Here is a 22,142-nt window from a genome sequence, read left to right as displayed (position 1 = left end):
AGGAGAGTTTCTGCTGACCAGAATGACTTCTTTTGGAGAAATCGTTTGAGAAATCAATATTTATGTGCAATTTATGACCGCTAGAAACCAACAATTGGACAGAAATATTTATTAATGAACACTTCTTCTTCGAAGTCTCGCTTTGTCTATACGCCCAAGATCAAACGATCAAACATAATTTTTCAGATGTATTTGGCGACAGTGTTAACGGGACTTGTGATCGTGCTAGTCTTGTTGGTGTATTGGCTCAGAGGACGGAAGGATCTATCTAAACCAAGGATTTGTATCCTGGTACTTGGAGATATTGGTAGAAGTCCTCGTATGCAGTACCATGCACTTTCATGCGCAAAGGCGGGCTATCATGTGGATCTGGTTGGATTTGGAGGTATCTGTATGATATTGGCCATTCTGAATAGTACACAGTGGGGAGAAGGTGACGGGGGAGGGGGTGGTATTCGCGTTACATACAAGGCAGGGAGGTTAGAAGTATTTCAGTGCTTTGAGGGTCTTTTTTTGGTCAGTTAAGTTGTTAACATGGATGACTTACTCTATTACAATAATGTTATCATATGTCAAATACATACAATTTTTGCAAATTTTGCATACACGTTTACTTTGGCCGTTGGGGGTGGGGGATTGAACAGGTGTGAAGGTGCTGTAGAATTCACTGGTGATAATAGTTTTGTTGCTTCTTTTTGGCACCAAGGAAGTTGGGGTAGGCTTGGGAAATTTTCCTGAATTTTGTTTGATGATAAAATTAATAAGATTTTGGTCATCTTTATCTGGATGGCGACTGGGAGGAAAGCAACATAAAAAATGCTGCAGAATGCTGGTGTTGGATCACACTTCTATTTGCACCACCCTCACATCAATTGTTTTCTAGTAGCACCCCTGTCCTGCATATACCAGATATCATAACATATTGTGGGTTATCTCTTAAAGGCCTTGTGCAATGATTTGGTGGTTCTATTGACTTACAATTGGAAATTTGGCCAGGGAGGCAAGGCGATTACTGTGGGTGCAGCTTCATGTAGATGTAGCCAGCTAGTGATTGAAGTGTGTATGTTGAAAACTGCCAAGGGCTTGCACTTGCTCTGTATCCATCCTCATTCAGTAAAACTTGGCCCTTGCCTCTTAAGCACACCCCTAATGAGGTTGGGGTTACTCTGTGGCATTTCATGGTATAAAATAATAAAATTTATTTATGTGTCTGTAATATGGGTTATGGACCAAGTCAACTAAGCTACTAGAATCAGTGTCATGGTTAAATCAAAACTCAGTGTGTGACCATCAAGCATCAGTGTGGCCTGAGAAAACAGGTGCTCTCTTTGAGTATTTGTCCCTTTCCTTCTTTCCCAAAACAAAGGTACATGATTGCATGAGATTTGAGCTGACAAAGAATTGAATACCGAATTTTGAAATAAATAGTGCAGCACTAGTCTAGAAGGTCACTAGAGGAATCATGTTTAGTGCAGATCATTGGCACGGAATCTGTAGGCTCAAATCTTGCATTCTTCTCTCAGGTATTTAGAAACTGGCACTTGAAAAAAATGTTTGCAGGACATCATGAGAATTGAAACAAGATTAATGTTTCAAATCGTTTTCAGACAAATGACCATCCAATTGACTATACAATGCAAGGGTTACTACAAATAAAGCAGATGATAATGCTAACCTGTTATATTTCCCTAGCAGTATTCTATTCTTTGAAAAGTTTCTTTTAGAAGGAAAATTCTTACTTCTTTTTGTCACTTTTTTACAATTTTGATTGGTAATTTTTTGTGTTCTTTCACTTCATGTATTTAAATCATTATTCAGGATCCAATCCCATCAAGGAACTAGCAGAAAGTGAAAAAGTCACCATAAATACATTGCCAGAATTTCCAGAATTGTTTAGAGGTAAGCAGAACTCCTAGAGAAGCGTCTATTCATTTTAACCAGTTGAGGACTTTAGGAGTGATTCACCACCAGCATTTAAATTTACGGGTCATTTGTTGATGTTGCCTGATGAGTGTGGTCACTCTTTAACCATACAAAACAGGACTGTAGCAATAAAATGATGAATCACTCCTGAAGTCCTGAACTGCTTTCAATGAATATATTATAAGTTACATAAGTTACATAACAAACAATGTAGTGTTTTTGTTTTGCTGCTCAGGGATCATTTGTGGATTTAAAGTTTTAAAACTCTGTCTGTTTTCTCCTTGGCTTGGAGAGCATAGAGCATGCTTTCAAGTGGGTACCTAGAACATGTACATACACCTGGCAGGGCCCACTGCAACTGCAAGGCAATAGCATCCTGTGCAAATTTTCAAATTTTGAACTTAGAAACTGCCCAAGGTAGCAACTGATAATGGCTTTGAATTGAGTACTTTTCTTGTCTGGATTAGAACTGAATTTCTTAATAAAAATGAACAGATTAACAGTTTTAAAAATGCATTTTCCATTAGTAATTTTTATTTTTTCATTATAGGTTTGCCCAGACTGCTATTTTATGTTACAAAAGCAATCATCCAGTTTCTACAGCTCTTTGTAATTCTTCTTCACTGTGAATCACAGTGCACACATATATTAGTTCAGGTGAGTGACAGCCTATTGTGATATTCTTATGTCAAGATCAAATGCTCCAACTGCCAGGCTTCCTACATTGGTAAGACTGGCAGAAACCTTAACATGAGACTGACTGAACACAAATAAGCCACGAGAAAGTGTGATGTCTACAATCACATTGCTGTACATCATTAACTAACAAACCACAGCATTGCCTGGGACTCTGCTCAGTGCTCAACCTACAGTACAAACTATTTTCAGTGTCTGACTCTGGAAAGCTGGTACACTAACTTAGAACAAATGCCTCTTAACAACTACTGGCACCTTACAAATGAGTAATTCACGACATAAACGAAACTGGCAAATGGACCTCTAACAGACCAACTCATGTGTAATTTGACTAACAATAGACCGATCAAACATCAGTCCATCCAGCAACAGTTCTTTTCAGAACTACCCTCATGTGGACTATCACACTATATGAACTACCGGTATTCTTATTTGTGTAGCAAGAATGTGCATGTGCTTAATTTGCAATGCAATATTTTAACATGAATAAATTTGTATAGCGCTAATATATACAATGTAAGTAAATTCCAAAGCGCTGAATGCTATTTAAAATAACTTGTTGATTTAAGTAGTACAAATATGCACACATGTATTTAATTAAGCAGTTTGATTTGACATTAGCATTTAATTTACAACACTTGAACATAATAGTTTTGTTTGTGAGGTGCATGTGTGGATGGGGCAGGAGGTAGTTTGAGTTGTAATTAAAAAAAAGTAGCCCAAAACTGTGTACCCAAACCAACACAGAGCTGCTGAAATAATTAAGTATTTTATAAATCCATAAGATTCAGATCTAGAATTTTCATATATTTATATCAGAATCCTCCAGCTATTCCATCCTTGGCAGCAGCCTGGTTTACAAGTCTGTTGTGTGGCAGCCAATTTGTTATTGACTGGCACAACTATGGTTTTACTATACTGGCTCTTGGAGTGAAAAATCCCCAACATCTGCTGGTGAAGATAGCTAAATGGTAGGTTTCTGACTGGCAAAAGAAGAGGTGTATATCTTTAAGCAATGGTCAGCATTTTTAATAAATTTCTGTCCATAAAGGAGATGTTACCTGTACATGTATTTTTCTAAAAGCTGGCTTAACATTCTAGAATTGACCAGAAATGACCCTGACTAACGTAGTTAAAAAACTAAACTGTAATTACTGTGGATAATTAAGTTAATTACTACAAAGCAAATGAAGATCCCATTTAGCACTACATTTTAATTCTTGTTTGTTTCCACCCAATGGGATGAACCAGTGGCCATTACCTCCTCTATGTCTATGCAAATTATACAGTGTCCTTGGGAATAAGCCATATTATACTCTGACTCCCTGCAATGTACATGTACAGGAAACCTAGGATGCCCTCGAGTCCTCCTTCTACTCTGTACTTATCCCCTGGGAACCCATTTCACTAATAATATATAGTGCCTGTATACCCTCTTGGTATGATATGAATGATGTATTTATTACTGGTCACTGACACATTTTTTGTTTGCAGGTATGAATTCTTTTTTGGTGGCATGTCATCAAGTAATCTGTGTGTAACTCAGGCAATGAAGAGAGATTTATGGGAACACTGGGGAATCAGGTGAGGTCATAAACTAAGCAAACATGACACATTGTGGGGTGACTGCCTTGCGTTACAAATACAAGTATGTTCACAAATTACACGCTTGACGTTTTTCAGTGAGAGGATATGAATTTTACTCTGACATCTTAGGAAATGTTCACAGTCATTTGCATTTTTGTGTAGTGTAGTGTTTGTCATACTGGTAATACTGTATGTACATCACATTCCTGAAATTAACACCCTTAAAGTGCCACTATGATCAAATTCTCCATACCCATTTTTTTACATTTTCACACAAAATAGGTCTTTCCTAGATTTCTTGCCAAATTTCAATCTATTACGAACATTAGAACTCATGTAGTTTGGACCTTTATTTCCAAGAACTTACGGCTGCCATTAATTTTCCTTGTTCCAAGTCTTGGTTGAGAATTTGAGAAAATGACATCATTTTCTCAAAAATACCACACAGGTTGAAATGATAATAGAGGAAATGTTGAAATTTCGAATTTATACAGACATAACCGAAGATGAAATCAATAGTTTTTCTTCTAATTGGAACTGAATTCTAAATAATATTTTGAAATATTTTCTAGGATTGTATATATTGGTTAATCTCTGCTTCAACGTTCTTGTAAAAAATTTCTACAGTAAACTAGTCGAGGTGTATTAGCTGTTCGATCGACTACAATGTCAATAGTTTTCGAGACACCCCAATCGACCCGTAAATTAACAGAAAAAAAGGGGGCTGACCGGTTGTGTCGAACCGGTCTCTCGACAAAACGTTAGTTTATTCGAACATAATCAAAGAGCATTAATTTTGTAAACATAATATATACTTGTATGTAGCGGTCGCTGATTTAATTGGGCGAATCTTTCGATACACACGCTACTTTACTAATCGAAGGCGTATTTCGATGCGAACTTAACGGTTTATTTTAGCACTAGCAGCATCGATAATACGGCCTATTTTAATGTTTTGGTTTCAAAAAGGAGATAAATCAACAGGAAAAAAGGGGCTGATGTTGTGTCGAACCGGTCTGACGACAAAATATTAACGTTCGCGACGCGCAGCGCTTTTATCGCATGTGCGAAGGAGACAACATGACCGCCTTCCATAAAAGCTCGAACAACTGGGTCGCTGATATTCGCTTTTTGAAAACGCTGCATGTTCAAACGCTCAAACTTCGCTTTAAAAAGAGACCTTGAAAAGTTTATCGACCGCGGCATCGATAAATGGGCGAATCTTCCGATACACTCGGAATGTTATTAAGCAGTATTAAGTGATTTAGGGCCTCTTTATGTGAGCCCGGTAACCGCGCTGGCTCGAGTGTGTACTCTGCTTTGCTTGTTTCAGTTGTTGGTTTTCTTGGCTGGGCGAATCAGACTTCGATTTCCAACTAAAAATAATTAGCAATGAAAGGAAAAAAAAGAAAAGCCGTCCAAGACGGGCTGTCAAGTGTAGGAAAAGTGTCCCTGTCAGTGTTGAACCAGCGAATCTGACTAACGATATCCTATCAACCTTGCGCCTTACCGATTGAGCTACGAGTGCTAATGATCCGTTCGCAATGAAATTTTGTGTACGCAAAAGAATTTGTCCGCGTGGCATACATGTGCGTTTTCACGCCATTCAGCGAAGCGATCGTAAAATCGATGATCGTTTCAAACAAAGCTTGATAACGAACCAGAGCAACAATTTGCAGCAAATCGTTTCAATCAATTTAAAAAAACAGCCGTCCAAGACGGGTTGTCAAGTGAAGGAAAAATGTCGAAGCCAGTGTCGAACCAGCGGATCTGACCAGCGTTGTTCGGCGGCTGAAATCGACAATAGGTTTTTCTTGTTAACAAAAAGAAATTCAAAAGAAGAGCAAACGGAGGAAAAGAAAAAAAAAAAAAAAAAAACCAGGGGAAAAATTCGGGATTTGAACCGACACTCTACGAAAATTATCCTTCCCGTACACGCGCTTTTATCACTTGCACCACGTCAACACGAACTAAAAATTGCATTGAAAATTTAAATAATTGTTTTCTCTTGTTCCGCCTCGTTGCGTTCATTGTGCACGCTTCGATATTTTGTCCTCGTTTTTCTCAGAAACAAAGCGCAAAACGGCCAAAAAAAATACAGGGGAATGTTTTACTACTAAATTGAAAAGCACATGCAAAAATTCAGGCACTTTTGAAGAAAAAAAATTTTCACCCGAAAAAGTCACTTACGTCAGTCTTGCACCAAGCCATTCAATTAGCACAGCAATTCGCATAAAGGGTAACAAAAACTTTGGCTCATATATTTGTGCAATTTTTTACATTAATTGTTATCATAATCTCAATCCGTGCGCTATTTTTGAGAAAATGACGTCATTTTCTCAAATTTTCAACCAAGACTTGGAACAAGGAAAATTAATGGCAGCCGTAAATTCTCGCAAATTAAGGTCCAAAAACCACGAGTTTTAATGTTCGTAGAAAATTGAAATTTGGCAAGATATCTAGGAAAGACCTAATGTGTACCAAAATGTAAAGAAATGGATATCGAGAATTTCATCATAGTGGCACTTTAAGTAGCAGAAGTTGTTATCATAAATAAATATAGCAGTTGGTAGATCTAAAATACAGGTATGCTGGTTTGGAACAGTTTGGAACTGGGACTACATGAAATTCAGTCATATACTTCACAATAGCACAATTCTGAAAACAATAATTTTACTATTTTCATGTATTATCTAGTGAGGACTGAATCACCATTTCTGTTTAGAGCCCACACACTGTATGACAGGCCTCCATCACGGTTTCATGAAATGGACCTTTCTACTCAACACAAGGTCTGTTATACTGGAGTTAAACATTTTATCTCCAATAGGAAATAGAGACTTTATTACACTCTTTGTAATTAGCACAATATAAACATAATGAATTTTCACAAAGCTACATGTAAGCTGTGGGCTCTGGATTAGAATAAACATTTGTACACCTGAGCTTTAGCTACCTTCAGCTACTAAGGTCTTAATGTAAAAAGGTTACTAGACTGCACAACAATCCAGTTACATTGTAGCAGTCTAGAATGATTGCAGTATTATCAGTTCATGTAGTTTTATTTTCATTGATTGACTCACTCTTTGATTGTTGTCACCAGTTGTTCATGTTCTGTTGAAAAGCATATTGCTACACATAGTAACAAAGACTTCTACAAACCAGTGTACACGTACATGTACTTCAATTCAATGTCCATAAATATATATTACTTTTATGTAAATAATGAGCTGCATCACTCATTACCATTTTTGACATTATTTTCCAGCTTTTTCAAAAACTTTCCAAGGAATATGAAGTTTTCAGTACAACAGAAAGGTAACAAGGTTTGCATTTCTAACCGTAAGGCTATCGTTATAGTTGACAAAAGTGTGGTGGCCATTTTATCGTATCTCATTAACAAGTATATTTCCCTTTGCAAGCCCTTCAGAATACAAGACAGATGTTGAGTCCATGACGGCATTTACACTTCAGTTAAAAGATGGAAGAATTCTTTACAGACAAAATCGGTCTGCTCTTCTGGTCAGCAGTACAAGCTGGACAGGTAAAATTTGACAAAAAATTACAACAGTTTCATCAATCCTGAAACTGCTTTATGAAGACTGAGAGATGCTCAAGTCCAGTTTGTGGAGGTAACATGGCCAAGAACATGTAGTTGGAGAAGTGAACTTGGAATCTGGATTGTCCTTGATTTAAGTTCCATTCTCCTCTCACTATTTTGCACATGTACAGTGCAACCACTGCATACACATTGCCACAGCATTGTAACAATTTGTTTCTTAAATGTAAAGTACTAGTACCACAAAATATTACAATGTACAAAATTAATTGATTTTTACACTGACTGTGATGTTGTGTCTTTACACACATATTACAAATTCTAATTTTACTAAAGATACTTTAGCACTTCTTCATTGGATGCTTACATTGATTGCAATGTTCTGTTGTTTTAACACAAAAATTATTTGCCTCTAATTTTTGCAGAGGATGAAGACTTCTCCATCTTACTGGATGCTCTTGAAGGTAAGAAACAAGAACTTGCAAAACTCTTGATCTGTTTTGAGGCAAGAAAATGAAGACTTTCACTTTTCTCAAAGAAATGCTCCCATCCAGGGGGATACTGATAGCCCTAATTACTTCATGTTAAAGTTAACAGGCTTTAAACCAAATGGGTGCTCACTGTGGAGGCCAATGGGTCCAGATAATTTTTTTCAGATAATTTATTCTTTCCATACTGCTGGCTAAATTGTTGGCTTTAATCATCCCCATTGAAAACATTGGTCTTCCAGTTTTCAAATCCTGGCTAACCACTTGACCAGTACTTGTGTTCATGAATAATCAGGCTCCTAGCTCTAATAACTAGGACAACTTTTCAACTAGTTTATTTACGTAGGCTCAATTACCAGCCACTGTTTGGGAAAGGAACCCAGACTCCTCCCCCAAAGCCAGGGAGGAACGTAGACCAGACATGAGAGAGCGGCAGAAATCAAGCCTATTATTTATGGAATCTGTCCTTTTGTTCTGAAACAGCATACGAGAAATTTATCACTGAGGACCAAGAAGCTCTTCCCTCATTAGTTTGTGCAATAACTGGTAAGTACAATATAAGTGCAGAGCAAATCACATTACTTTATTAATTGTGTAACATGGATAAAAGGCTGACCACACTGCTCTGTGTTTGCTTTGTGTTCCTAGGCAAAGGACCATTAAAGGAGTATTATCAAACAATTATCAGTACAAAGAACTTTAAGCATGTAAAAATCTGCACACCATGGCTAGAGCCAGAGGACTATCCAAGGCTTCTTGGTAAGTGTTATTGCTTCAACACAGTAAAACTGTACTTTTGAGATAAAGAAATAAACCCAGTTCATTAAAAAATAGTGAAAATTTCGAGTTGTGTTAGCTGCTGTACGTAAAGCACTGTATTTTACAAGTACAATGATGTGTACAGTTACCTTTCTGTTAAGTTTGCTGTGGAGCCCAAAGAAAAGATTAAAGAACATTAAAAGATTAACGTCACTACTTTTATTATAATGCCAAGATCAACATGGTATACGTATTTACCTTCAGGTTCAGCTGACCTTGGTGTGTGTCTTCACAAGTCTTCATCAGGACTTGACTTACCCATGAAGGTTAGTCAGTCAATTTTGTCAGCAATGCTTCAATGTTCAGGCTTCTTCATTCTTTGATCAATCTTTGTGTACATCAAGATCTACGGTGAAGATGAATTTTGTTTTCATGTCAGGTGGTAGACATGTTCGGCTGTGGCTTACCAGTGTGTGCTATACACTTTGAATGGTAAGTAAGTAAAGTATATCAGGTGCTATTTTACGCAAAACGTTGTCTTGATAAAGTGCATTTAGTTTGGGAAATTACATTGTGTGACCTGAAATATAGTAGTATCGAGATATACAGATTTCCTCTTGATACGTTGCAAACTAACATAGCCAAGACTAAACGGCAGCTCATCAACTTGCAGTTATAGGCTACGAAATTGAAATTAAGGTTATGGTAAGGGTAGCCATTTCACTGGAGACTTAAATTTTCTCAGCAAAGAGCTGAGTGCAATTGTTAAGGACCGGCATGTATTGCAAATCTAGTTAGAACAGCCGTTACTGAGAAAAGGGAAGCTCCCAATAACTCCTACATGTAGGTCGTAGTTACTGACTTGGTCAAAATTTGACTTTTAAAGACGGTATTTACAGAAACTGACAGTGATATGATTAAAAGTCAGCTTAGCAATTTTCATATTAACTTTTACAGCCTGCATGAGTTGGTAAAACATGAGGACAATGGGTTGATTTTCCATGACAGTAAAGAGCTAGCTCAGCAACTTAAGGTAAGCTTCTCAATTAGGTGTTGTCTGTTTTGGTCAACACGTTGATTGATATCCCCGATAGGATCTATTTTACACTTGTGTCTCTTGAACTAAACACAGGAAGTAAATCTGCTGTGAAATTGGTGTTACCCAAAGGAGACCATCGTGAAGAATAAGTATCATTTTTAACGGGTCTTATTCAAGACGAATAGTGTTTGAAAGAGAAGAGAGTAAAAGTTTTGGAAAAATGTAGTGCGATGACTCGGATTATCTTTTCCTAGCCTTATTTCTTTCGTTGTCTGTTTCTTTTTCAGAAACTCTTTCGTGGCTTTCCCGTTAGCAAACCATTACTCACAAGTTACAGAGAAAATCTAGCACGTTTTCAAAGGACTCGATGGGATGCAAGTTGGAATAAAATCGTCTTGCCATTACTAAAAGAAAGATGACGCATCTTTTAAAAGATTAAAGTTATCGTTTCGCAAATATTGTTCGTAACGAAATAAAATAAATTAAATTTGAAGTTAGATTTTTGCGAAGCCCATCCAAACAAGTTGTGCCTTTTGGAAAATGTGAATATTTTCAGGCTGAGCGAACTGACTCTTAAAAAGTGAGTAATACACGTATTTAAACACGTCGACTCGTAATAAAACGTTTTAAGTTTAATTCAGTTATGCTGCAAATGTAAAACGTCTTCTCTACTTTATTTTTAACTTGATTTTAGCTTTATTGCTGTTTTCATCTAAAGAAAGCTCTAAAGCTACATGTATCAGTCTAACCTTCATAACCTTCACCTCTTCTCGCCTGAAAATTAAACATTTTCAAAGCAGTCCCGGCCGATTGATCGTTTGGGAGTCTCGACAATAGCACGCTAAAAGCCGTTGTAAAAGCACTAGCCACATGCACAGTCGAGTGTGCTATTTCTGTAGGGTAGTCAGTACGTGTTGCAGGTATGTGAAGCAGGGACTAGCCCCATCGAGAGTACACATAGGAGGTATGTTGCAGGGATAGTATGCCCGCAAGCTGGTGCACAGGGAACGGATTGAGGCATAACAATGTGTTGTAGCGGAGAGAGTTTGCAGAGCCGAGCACACGATGCGACATTGAAAATCAGTTGAGGTCATTTTGTTCCGGCTTCATGACGCACGAATTCTAACCAGCTGAATTTCATGCGACATGTGACGGGGACAAAAGTTTTTCCCCGCAACAGACCTTTAATTCGCAAATTAAGAAAACGGGCATGTCACACGAAGAAGACTGTTGCTGCAACTTGTCGCTGCAACCTGTTCCCTGCAACATGTCTCCCAGTGTGTCCCGACCTTAAGCGTTGCTGTTGACGGAGTTTTATCAAATAATTGGTACGAATTGATCGATGCTCTGGCATAACCTTTAGTATAGGACCTGATAGTTTTGCTCGATACGGGGCCGAGAGAGCGATACAGGCCACGAAGGACTTCGCACATCCCCGTCTTTTTTTTATTTTACTGCAAACAGGTTCAATCAAAAACTACGCGTTTCCCTGCTGCCTCTAGTTAACTCCTCAAGCTTTCGAACATCACCCCTCACTATCATGTCAGAGGCTGACCCCTTTGAAGCGTTATCCCGTGATGGGCCATCAATTTGTCAATGTACATCGCAGTTTGACTGTCTTTAATGCATGAAACATGGTCGGCCCCACTCCGTTGCATACCATGTACATTCCAGGCATATTGTCAGCAAAATATAGCACATAAGATATTTATCATTCTAGAAGAATATGACAAGTATATCATTCTTTAAAAAACGTTTAAAACAGATCTAAAAAGTAAAATTGTCTCTCTCTTTTTAAAGAACTATGAGCACAGATCGCTCCAACAGTTTTATTTAAGTGTATCATTTCTTGCTTGCATTCAGCTTTAGAAACATGCCTAACCTGCAGATAAACATGACTCGCTGCAATGGGCGAGACGAATTGTTCCATCCATCGAACAGAGAGACATTACTACTGATGTATAATGTGCTTGCGAGTTGATAATCGGTGCAGTAAGTCAGGAAAGACAAACGCGAAAGATAACAGTCGCACATATTTAAATACTTATCAAACGACCGTAAAATCAGAGTATCGTGAGTGAACGGATAGTTAATGTCTCGGAGTGTTTGTGACCTTGCGATAAAAACGATAACATTTAAAGCACGAGTATTAATGGTACGATTGGAGGACACCAATTCATTTGAATTACAAGATAAGATCAGCCAGGGTCTGGTTGTTAGTAAAGGTTATCCAGGATTACCGTCTATGCCCGCCACTGAATTCAATATTGAAAGCACTAACAATGATTTGTGTCATGTTTTCCTCCAACATTTGTACTGAACTTTAGACTAAGTAAAACTGTGAAGCAGCAGTTGGTAAAAACCTCCTTAAAATAAGGGGAAAAAACACCTGGGCGACTTTTTGTTCGGATTAAAGAGCTAATCGGCTTTCGGACAGTCGGATCTGCTGTCGGATCCTGGCTCTTAGTTCTTTAACTAATACAACAAAGCCAAATAAGTAGTTTTAAAAAAATTGCCAGGTCACTCTGTTAATCCCGCGTGGTTAGCGGGTTAAAACTACGGATTGTGTCCCGGTTCGGGTCACTGTGTTGTGTTCTTGAGAAAAGACTTACAGTGCCTCTTAGGCTCGATTTCCGCCGCTTACTCGGCTGGTGATCAAACCTGAGTGCCTCTCTCTACCCGGGAGCATAAATAATTACCGGCAAACTGTTAGGGAAACCCAATGGACTAGCATCCCAACCAGGGTAGAGTAGAAATACTCCTGGTCGCCTCATGATATAGAAACCAGAAAAAGCTCCGAGAGTTATGGACTACTAGGCAGGCGAAGACTCCTACTGTTCTAAATTCTGTCCCTGCGACACGAAGAGTCCCCGGCCCCACTCCCGGGTCCGCGCCCACACACATGAGCACATCCCTTCAGCAAGATATGGTTCGATGTATGGATTTGTGCAATTAAGGTGGGATGCTCCCACGTAAGCTTGTGTACCTTCCTTTGCGTTTATACCAGAAAGTACTACGGTAAACCAAAGAAACCACAGAACTTCCAACTCAGTCCGGTTTGAGGAAAGGCGTTCACATCGTCAGATCTGACATGTTCTAAAAGTATGCAAGGTGGATACCTGTGACTCAACGGGCCTATCTCCGGGGCGTAAACGACTATTCGTCGATGAAATAGTAAAGTGGGGAGAAGCGTTTCGCGACAACCCTAATCACGGTTGCGAAGGAGACTATTAACTAACTAGCGCCAGCCCCTTTGAATTTCCAATTGTCTCCCATATTAACTTGATAAGTCATTATATCAACATTCATATTCTCGTCACGAGATTTTATTCTACGTTAAGGGTTTTCCCATTGGTTACCTCTTTTATCTCCACAGGTGTGTTGAAAGACTTGAAAGTAGAGGCTTAATTGCCACTGACGCCGCGGTAATAAAGTCATCTACCAGCTGAAGCGGACTCACCATTAGGGTTTTTTTAAATCGAATTATTTGTTCTACAAGTCTTGAAGCCACTTAAACGGCGTGGAATACACTCTTTTTTATGGGAATATTGTTTTTCTGACCTTGGCTGAAAATTTAATTTTTTTTATCTACCAATTTTAGGCTGAAAATATTCTTGCGAATATTCTTACATTACAGCGTTTGACATTTCCATTTTGGAGTGTATTGGGGTATAAATTACAAGCGTTTGGTGTCTCGTGGATGGTAATTTTGGAGCCAGCCTGCAGGCAATAAAGCCTGATATGAGACACATAACTTCTTGTAGAAATGTTATCAGCATTGAACATACGGTAATTCTGTTTTTGTTGCTTTTTTCGCCGTTTAGAGAAAGGAAGAATTTTTACGGTTGAGTTAAACGCATCTAATTGTAATGTCAACACAAACAAATTTATTCTTTTCAAGATCTCAGCCTCGAGTATATTCTTAAAATGTTCTTTAAAATTTCGCAAATTTCAGCCTCGATATTCTTGTAAAATATACTCTTATAAAAAAGTGTAACTAACATAATACGGTTTTATTGCCACGTTCTTTTTTTGTCACTGCTATCATTAATATGAATCACTTTTTACTTCAATATATTCACTCCACGTGAGCGAGTCTTCAGCTGAACAAATGAACCAACTTTCACTCCCTCGCATACAAATTAAAATAGTCTTCTTTTGCAAACACTGATAAACAGAACTAAATTCAGGAACCATTAGAGGAATTCGTAAACAATTCACAAACCGCACTTTTACAAGGGAACTACTTCGGCTTAAAATCGTTTATCCCGTTTTGACAAGTTTCAACTTCGTCTACGCAGAGCTCCCTCTTTTATCAATTCTCGAATATACCACAGTAACCAGTAACGTGTTTAATCTAAATACTGTCAAGGCTCTTCAGAATGGAATTGTTCCCCAACTCCAATTACAAAAAGTTTAGTTTCCCGTTAAATATATGTAAGAACTCTTTTCAGTAATTTTTTTTAGTGTCAGCGATTGTTGACGAGTTTTTGACAGCTGTTGTTAAGTACAAAAGCAGATAATTCTAAGTCGCGTTATTGCATGTAGGTATATTTTTTCCTAGCAGAGTAATATGTACTACAAACAAAGCTCTCTCGCTTTGTTTTTTCAGGACCTTAGTAAAAGTTTAGTGTTGGCTAGGCAATAGTCTCTTATCGCCGTCGATACTCTCTCGAAAACGCTTATCAGTTGATTCTTTTACTGCGATAACAAACTTCCAGCGGAAAAGACCGAAAGCCTCACCAGGTGCGCGTATTAAGTGGGTCTTCTGACATGTACACCCGAATTGAAACTTATTTTAACCTCAAAAGATTACTCATGCAGCGTAACTGTAAAACAATTCAGCGGTTACGTTATGGCAGGGTCAGCGCTTGACATTTTAATCTTCTTTAATGGCCGTCAAACACTGGAATTTGTAACCTTTCCGATCATTTAAATACAGCAGATATAGGAGATAGACAAGCAGGTTCAGGGAATTAGCGAGGAAAAGGCTGCCACAGAGCAAAAAGAAACCAAATGATGAATCGTGGGCAAAAATTATTCAGTTTTGTTCCCACAAACTTCGATCGGTAAAAGCATAAAACGATATAGCACGCACGTGATTTGAATATCGTAGTGTTTCTCTTTCGCTTTTGAAGTCCAACATACACAAAGCCAACCACTTCCCCAGCTGAACAATGCACGGATATCCAGACAAAGAGATTGAAGTCGGGTCACTGAAGTGTCGCCACGTTACCAGCAAACAAAACCGCACGGTTGCCAATTCAACCGATGGCAATTTTGACAACCTGTGTAAACGCCAAGAGCTGTGATAAAATCAGCGATGGATTGTTTGAACAGGAAAGAAAGGATCGCAGACGGGACAAAACCTTATTGGTTACAAAACAGAAGTATCTAAAGGAAGTCAAACCAGAAAAATTCCCGGCGTTACTGAACGAGGCCTCGATCCTTAGATGTATCGAGATGTACCACCGCCCCCCCCCCCCCCCCCCCCTCTCGGAATTTGAGTAAAAACATTACCTTTTGTGGTAAAAATGAAAACGTCGGCAAATTAATGTTTTCAAAACAAACATCATCCGAGAATACGTTCGAGGTTGTATCATGTTACTAGAGGGCCGAAGCTCTTTAATTTTAAATCGTAAAAGAGTATGTAACTGATATCAGATTATGACTATAACTATTTGAATACGGTTTTTTATGAAGACTATTAAAAAAAAAATAAAGTAAAAAATAAACACGCAGATGTTGAGAGACTTCTGTCGCAAATTATGTAAACTGAACCAAAGGATGAAACATATATTAAACGAACTGGCATAGACAGACCAACACAAAGAGTTAACAGTGTCCCCGGGGTGTACAATTAAGATAACGCAGTAACGAACTCAAAGTGATATTCCTGAATTATTAGTAGTTCGTGACTTCTGATGGCTATAATTCAAGACCTGTCATTGGAAAAGTCATTGATAAAGCCATCTGTCGGCAGTGAGCAGCACTCAGCAGCGTCTGATACGTTGTCTCTTGTCCGCCCCTGTGTGCGTGATCTTGAGAATGAAAATGAAACGGGCGTTGCCGCGTCGACGGAAGCCAAAAGGATTTACGAGGGCTTTTGAAATCCCAACCACAGGTTTAAAGGATAAAAAGCTAGCTATTCTAGAACGAAAACAAACTGACCACGGTTTTGCTCGTCGAAAAAAGGGATCAACTATATGAGTAGAATCTCTCCGACCACATGTTGTCACAATAAATGATGCATAACATGACAAGAGCTCGACAAATTAAATGGCTTTATTACATTGACATGCCACGCAGTCAGAGGGTGTTACCTCCTCTCATTTCCTGCAGGCCTGGCTCCTCATATTCACATAGCTACACATTTATACCACAATTGTAGCTGCTGGTCATTACACGCCTTAACTCTTGCTCGAGCGCGTTTTTTGATCGCTTGCTGATTTTCGTTCGTCCTTTCGGCCACGGTTGGATAATCGCAAACCGTTTCTCGCCGCAGTGTATAAGGTTTCTCTAATCGAAAAGTGACTATCATGGCTCCCAAGACGTTAAAATGGAATCTCGGGCTTTTAAACCACGCCACAAAGAAATACCTCACGCTGGAGACGTTCGGTTTCAAGCTGAACGTGGACGGAACTTCGCTGAGGAAGAAGCAAATGTGGACGCTTGAGCAGGACGAGGGCACGCAAATCTGCTACTTCAGGAGTCACTTGAACAGATACCTATCTGCGGATCGGAAAGGAAACGTAAAGTGCGAAGAAGAAGAACGGAGCGAGGAAACGAAGTTCACGGTCGAAACACAAGCGTCTGGAAAATGGGCCGTGAAAAGCGTATACAACGCTTACTTTGGCGGCTCGGGTGATCAGCTAAAATGCGAGGCTAAGATATCCGACACAGAGCTTTGGTCTATTCAACTGGCCATGCACCCGCAAGTCAACGTTATGAGCTGTAGAAGAACACGCTACGCGCATCTCAACACCAAAACTGAGACTATAGAAGCCACTGAGATCATTCCGTGGGGAGCGGACGCAATGTTAACGCTGGAGTTCGACGCAAACCAAGGAAAGTACGCTTTTGTGACGAGCAATAAAATGTACCTAAACAGCGACGGCTCGCTTCACGAGGACCCCGGAAAAAAGAGTCTCTTCACCATCGAGTTCCACGAGGGGGAGGTGGCCTTCAGAACGGACAAAGGCAATTACCTCGCGGCTGTGGGAACGGGTAAAATTCAGGCCGGCAAAAACACCACCGTCGGTAAAGACGAGCTGTTTATTATTCAAGATAGCCCACCGCAGGTTTCTTTCATCGGGCAGAAAGACCGACGGCTGTCGATTCACCAAGGTATGCATGTACAACACAAGGTTGTTTTGATTTTCTCCTCGACTAAACTCGCTTTATTTATTGTACAAATACCAAACTTTTACCGAGGTCGGAGAGTCGTTGATAGTATCGACGTGGTTCGAGATTTCATTCACTAAAATGCAAATTCTCTCGTGTTTGCGGATAAATCAACAGGTTTGAAGACGCTTTGTGTTAAGCCCTCAATTTGTTTGTTGTGGTGGCTGCACTGAAAGGCCAAGATAAATGGATTTACAATCGATAAACTTAAGCACGTGCAACGTAGCGCGTCTCGTAGAACAAAGCGAACGCCAGTTTATGAACGAAATATTAAGAATAATAGCGCTCACCCTTATAGGTCTTCAAAGAATAATTGATCTCTGTAAACGAATATCACAGAACCTAAACTGGGTCAAGACTGAAGACAAAGAATCAGCAAGATAGGGTTTCCTACCGAGTTCCACGCGGCGAAGTTGACGCAACTGTGTACATAATAATTAGAATGGAGTTTTAAAAAGCCTCGGAGCATTCATCCGTGAATAAAGTATGAAAAAACAATTATGACTCCGGTAAGGAAACAAGCCTAGGCAAGGATTAAGACTGGACATGGGCGAGTTGCTGCAAACTTGACAAGAATTTCCGTGCACAATGGAATCAGCTGATGAACATAGCGCCAGTAGACTATATTGAACGAGCGTTCGATCATAAGGTTATTGGTCACGGAATCTCTTTTCAATTTCAATTTCAATTACAGACATCGCGCGCGATCGAGCATGCATCGATCACTCGACTGGTTTCACCTATAACAGTTGGTTTTCAACGATCAGTTTTGTTGCGCACAGTTTTGAGTCTAAAATTTCCTATTTTCTCGCCAAACCAACTAACCTTTAACCCGAGCAGCGTCACAACAATTTTTTTTTTCGCATTCCTGTTTTTTAATTCATTTGATGTTTCGCTCGATAAATTGACTGTTGATTGTATCAAAATCTCCCCGAAACATTTCTGAAGTGTACTCGACCGACAAACCAACATAACAGTGATGACACTAAACAAGTGAAAAGTAAAATTTTCACATAATTGCCGATAAACTAACTAGATAAAAAGCGAGCGATGACAAATTTAAAGGCAAATGAATTGATAACTGTGTATTCTTTGGCCTCTCAGAACTGCAAGTGTTTTCCCAAATTCCTCCAAATTTCTTTACCTTAAAAGGAAATACATCAGTAACAATGCTGGCGCGATAAATCTGAAGCTTTTAATCAATCATTGAACCGCAGATTAAATAATAATGTCTTGCGGTTTATGATAATACACGATAACGTTTGTACTGAAAGGTGTCTTGAAGCAAACAAATAAAATTGATTAAAAAAAATTACAGTACAAGTCCGTTCAAGTTCCGACTATATTACGAATTGCAATATTAATATTAGTTATCTTGTAATGTACGGTGTGCTCGACTTGCAGTTTGGTAAAACCACGTTGCTTTGATAATAACATTGACGATATGGCAGAATTGGAATGTGATCATGGCTTACCTCAATACAAGAATAATACCTTAGTACAAAAATAAAATATGATATGATGTTATGTGTTATGATATCAGATCTTGTGACACTTTTTCCGTTTCAAATTAAATCCACAATTATTTTTATATAAAAACAGTTACAAAACAGTTTTAGCACATAAAAAGAAAGCTAAGACTAAATAAAACAGAAAGGAAAATATTGTATTGGCTTTATCCAACTCTTGGCAAACAATGAAATTTGTCTTTCATCCTACTCTTTTGAGACTGTACCGGTTTGTTTTAAGAAAAACTTCAGAGGGTCTGGCGATCATCCTCTCTCCCTTTCCCCCTGATTTTCTTAATAATTCTGTATGATTCCTTTTCGAAGAACTTGGTATTCCATGAAGGCGTAGTCACTGCAATGGCTACAGCTTTTTCTCTTGGCCCAGGGGTATCCATATTGACAGGGAGTCTCGAAGGATTTTTCAGGAGTTTGGAATTGATGACTTCTCTTTTTTTAGGGTCATCATTTTTTTCCAGTATAGGCCTGGTCATGTCAGGTTCTCCAAGAATCACATTGTCCTTATTTGCACGTTCCCATCTTTTTGTTTTTCGTCAAGCCCTACCCCTCCCCTGCTAGGGCGATGACCTCCCCACATACATAAATGTTTGTCATTAATAAAGTATTTAGCACACAGACAAGTTACCAGGTGTGTTTCTAATGCGTTGCAGGCAACAATCCCCATCCCCTCTAATTATGTCAAATAATTTGCCAGTGGGGAGAGTGTTTCCTCAAAAGCACAACAAAGGAACACTTGTAAGGCTCAAAACCCATTGACTAGGTGAAAATGTTGATCCCGGATATATTGTAATGACTCGTTTAAATATTGTGTCAGATCATACTAAGATTAGATTAAAGAGACATTTACATTATACCTTCTGTTCCTTGTCCTCTTAGGCATGGACGTGATACTAAGTCGCCGTGATGAAATGGAAGACACAGAGATTTTCCAGCTGGAATTTGACAAGGCCAGTGACAAGGCGAAAGTGGCAATACGTGGAACCAAGGGCAAGTATTGGGCTCTGGGAGACTCTGGTGTGACGGCATCAGCAGACACTCCTGGGCCTAATTGCTGGTTTGAGCTCGAGTGGCATGGTAAACAGATAGTGTTCAAGGCGCATACTGGAAAGTACATCACGGGAAAGGACAATGGCCATCTGATTGAAGGCAGCGACGAAATTGATCCAGAGAGAGCATTTCACACTGTTGAGCTAGTCAACCGACCAATGCTGGTGCTCCGCGGTGACCATGGCTTTGTTGGAGTCAAAGCTGGAACGGATAAAATTGAGAGTAATTACGCTAAATTCCACGTGTTCAACGTGACATGCAAGAATGGCAGGTACAAGATCAGTACTGACGCTGGAAAGTTCTGGAGCACTGATGATAAGAATAACATAGTGTTGTCAAAAGATGAAAGTGAGGCTCAAGAGTTCAGTATTGAGCTGCCCAAGTACAACAGAATGGCAATAAGAGCACCTAATGGAGACTACATCCAGGGTCATCAGAATGGATCCTTTACCGCCACAGGAAAAGAGCTGGGAAAGAACACTTTATGGGAATACTAAACAATCTGACAAAATGAAACTTTGAGCTCAAAGACAATATTTTTGAAAACAGTAAGTTGAAATTTATTATTATTATCAATTTCTATTAAAAGCAACTAAAACTAAACCATAACCAAAGATCTTAAACCTTTCAGCTCTTAGATTCTCAGATCGTGGCTGTTAGAAATGCATTTTTTAATAATGCAACTTGGAAGAATCGTCTGACTAAATGAATGTTTTTTGTTTATGGTCACTTCTACACCACAATGGTGATATACTAACCCAATTGTTTTCACATTTATTGACCTATGCAATTTACATTGAAAAAAATGCCATTTTTTAATGGCATGATCCTGAAGAATTTATCTTATAAAGTAAATCTTGAAAAATTTATCTTATAATTAAGTAAATGTGGTAACTGAACGATACACAAAAGCATCACAGTAGGCATTCAAACATTAATGCTTAACTGTAGCTTTTGATTAAAAATATTTTGTCTTTTTTTAAAGAGAGCATGGGCAAAAGCATCCTCTAAGCAAATTAAACTACATTATCCGTCCAGTTCAAAAACAAGAGACTTAATAAATCAACATAAATGTGCCTATTAATACACAGGGTGTCAAATAAGTTTAGAAGTAAATAGCAAAATGTCTTATGTAAGGGTGTACGGTGAAGAAAGGAAAAAGAAAAAGTTGTGACAAAACCATTAAAAAGTAACAATTTCTGGCTCTGGTTGAAAGCCACAAAAACATTCTGAATACAGGAAGTATCTGTTATTAATGCAACAATTAAATATTTACGGTTTGGTTGAATTAATTTAATTTTCAGTACAATGGAAGTTTCCTTTATAGGTTACCAGTATTTAGGGTTTTTGTTTTCTACACAAAAAAAGTTGTTCAATTTTCTGTCATGACAATAATAACATAATTATTGGACTCAGAATGTTGCATTTAGTAATGTACAATAGTGGGAAATAGGGAAGTCCTGTTTGTAGAATTACATTTGATAAGTCACTCTCCATTTTTCAGAAGATCACTTTAAGAAGTGTATGAGGGACAGTTCTTCCTTGCTCTTCCTGGAAAATAGAGCTGTTAACATGAACAGTTAATTTATGGTAACACACCCATTAGAACAAAAAGATTGGTTAAAAATATTAGTGAGCAAATTCACATCAAAAGAAGATTTCCACACATCACAGTTGCACTGATTTTTGACTTCTTCTTGACATGTGAACTTGTAGCTATGTAAACTTTACAACTGTTATGAAGTTCAAATAAATATGCTGCATTCCTACAGTAGTTTGCATTGTTATGAGCTTAAGCTATAACATAGTAGTCTCAGTCGTTTTTCATGATGCATAAAATTAGCTTTAAAATGTTGAAACCTCAAATAATGGTTTACCAAGGTAGAGAAAGTGAGAGGCAATGTAAACCAAAAAACCAACAGGGGTGTTAAAAGGATGCAGAGGACTGCAATGATTTCAAACGGTCAACTGGAAATACTGGCATAGTGGCTGGTAAATGTGCTTCTCAGACTCATTAATAATTCATCAAGTGAACACAAAGAACCTGGTCTTAATTGGCATAGATTTTGACGATTTTACTTCTCCGTTTACTCCTTAGTTTTTGTTGCAATTGA

The 22,142-nt window shown here is 38.5% G+C and overlaps 2 protein-coding genes and 1 long non-coding RNA gene across 3 annotated transcripts; 2 read left to right on the top strand and 1 right to left on the bottom strand.

Moving 5' to 3' along the window:
* Nucleotides 1–19: 19 nt before the first annotated feature.
* Nucleotides 20–10,850, top strand: LOC110046599 (chitobiosyldiphosphodolichol beta-mannosyltransferase-like). The gene is made up of 15 exons (XM_020752285.2): nucleotides 20–385; nucleotides 1,819–1,899; nucleotides 2,474–2,580; nucleotides 3,439–3,590; nucleotides 4,114–4,203; nucleotides 6,932–6,998; nucleotides 7,475–7,524; nucleotides 7,629–7,750; nucleotides 8,191–8,229; nucleotides 8,737–8,799; nucleotides 8,902–9,012; nucleotides 9,277–9,338; nucleotides 9,452–9,504; nucleotides 9,970–10,045; nucleotides 10,339–10,850. The coding sequence occupies exons 1-15, from the start codon at nucleotides 115–117 to the stop codon at nucleotides 10,468–10,470; spliced, it is 1,476 nt and encodes a 491-aa protein (XP_020607944.2). The 5' UTR covers nucleotides 20–114; the 3' UTR covers nucleotides 10,471–10,850.
* On the bottom strand, nucleotides 7,744–19,881 carry LOC149112263 (uncharacterized). Its single transcript, XR_016207356.1, has 3 exons — nucleotides 19,836–19,881; nucleotides 9,271–9,418; nucleotides 7,744–8,260 (listed from the first exon to the last, which is right to left on the bottom strand). It is a non-coding gene; the product is annotated as an uncharacterized LOC149112263 (long non-coding RNA).
* On the top strand, nucleotides 16,415–21,799 carry LOC110046598 (fascin-like). Its single transcript, XM_020752284.2, has 2 exons — nucleotides 16,415–17,398; nucleotides 19,858–21,799. The coding sequence occupies exons 1-2, from the start codon at nucleotides 16,591–16,593 to the stop codon at nucleotides 20,523–20,525; spliced, it is 1,476 nt and encodes a 491-aa protein (XP_020607943.2). The 5' UTR covers nucleotides 16,415–16,590; the 3' UTR covers nucleotides 20,526–21,799.
* Nucleotides 21,800–22,142: the final 343 nt, after the last annotated feature.

Source organism: Orbicella faveolata, unplaced genomic scaffold (genome assembly GCF_042242905.1).
Source record: "Orbicella faveolata isolate gen_17 unplaced genomic scaffold, um_ofav_v1 contig_2, whole genome shotgun sequence".
Lineage (NCBI taxonomy): Eukaryota > Metazoa > Cnidaria > Anthozoa > Scleractinia > Merulinidae > Orbicella > Orbicella faveolata.
This window is presented reverse-complemented; position numbering and strand designations above follow the sequence as displayed.

Bases quoted from the DNA above. Each gene is read 5' to 3' on its own strand.
- LOC110046599 (XM_020752285.2), top strand. From the start codon at position 115: ATGAACACTTCTTCTTCGAAGTCTCGCTTTGTCTATACGCCCAAGATC. The intron at 7,751-8,190 runs GTAAAATTTGAC...TAATTTTTGCAG, and splicing joins CAGCAGTACAAGCTGGACAG to AGGATGAAGACTTCTCCATC. The intron at 9,339-9,451 runs GTTAGTCAGTCA...TTTTCATGTCAG, and splicing joins GACTTGACTTACCCATGAAG to GTGGTAGACATGTTCGGCTG.
- LOC110046598 (XM_020752284.2), top strand. From the start codon at position 16,591: ATGGCTCCCAAGACGTTAAAATGGAATCTCGGGCTTTTAAACCACGCC. The intron at 17,399-19,857 runs GTATGCATGTAC...TTGTCCTCTTAG, and splicing joins ACGGCTGTCGATTCACCAAG to GCATGGACGTGATACTAAGT.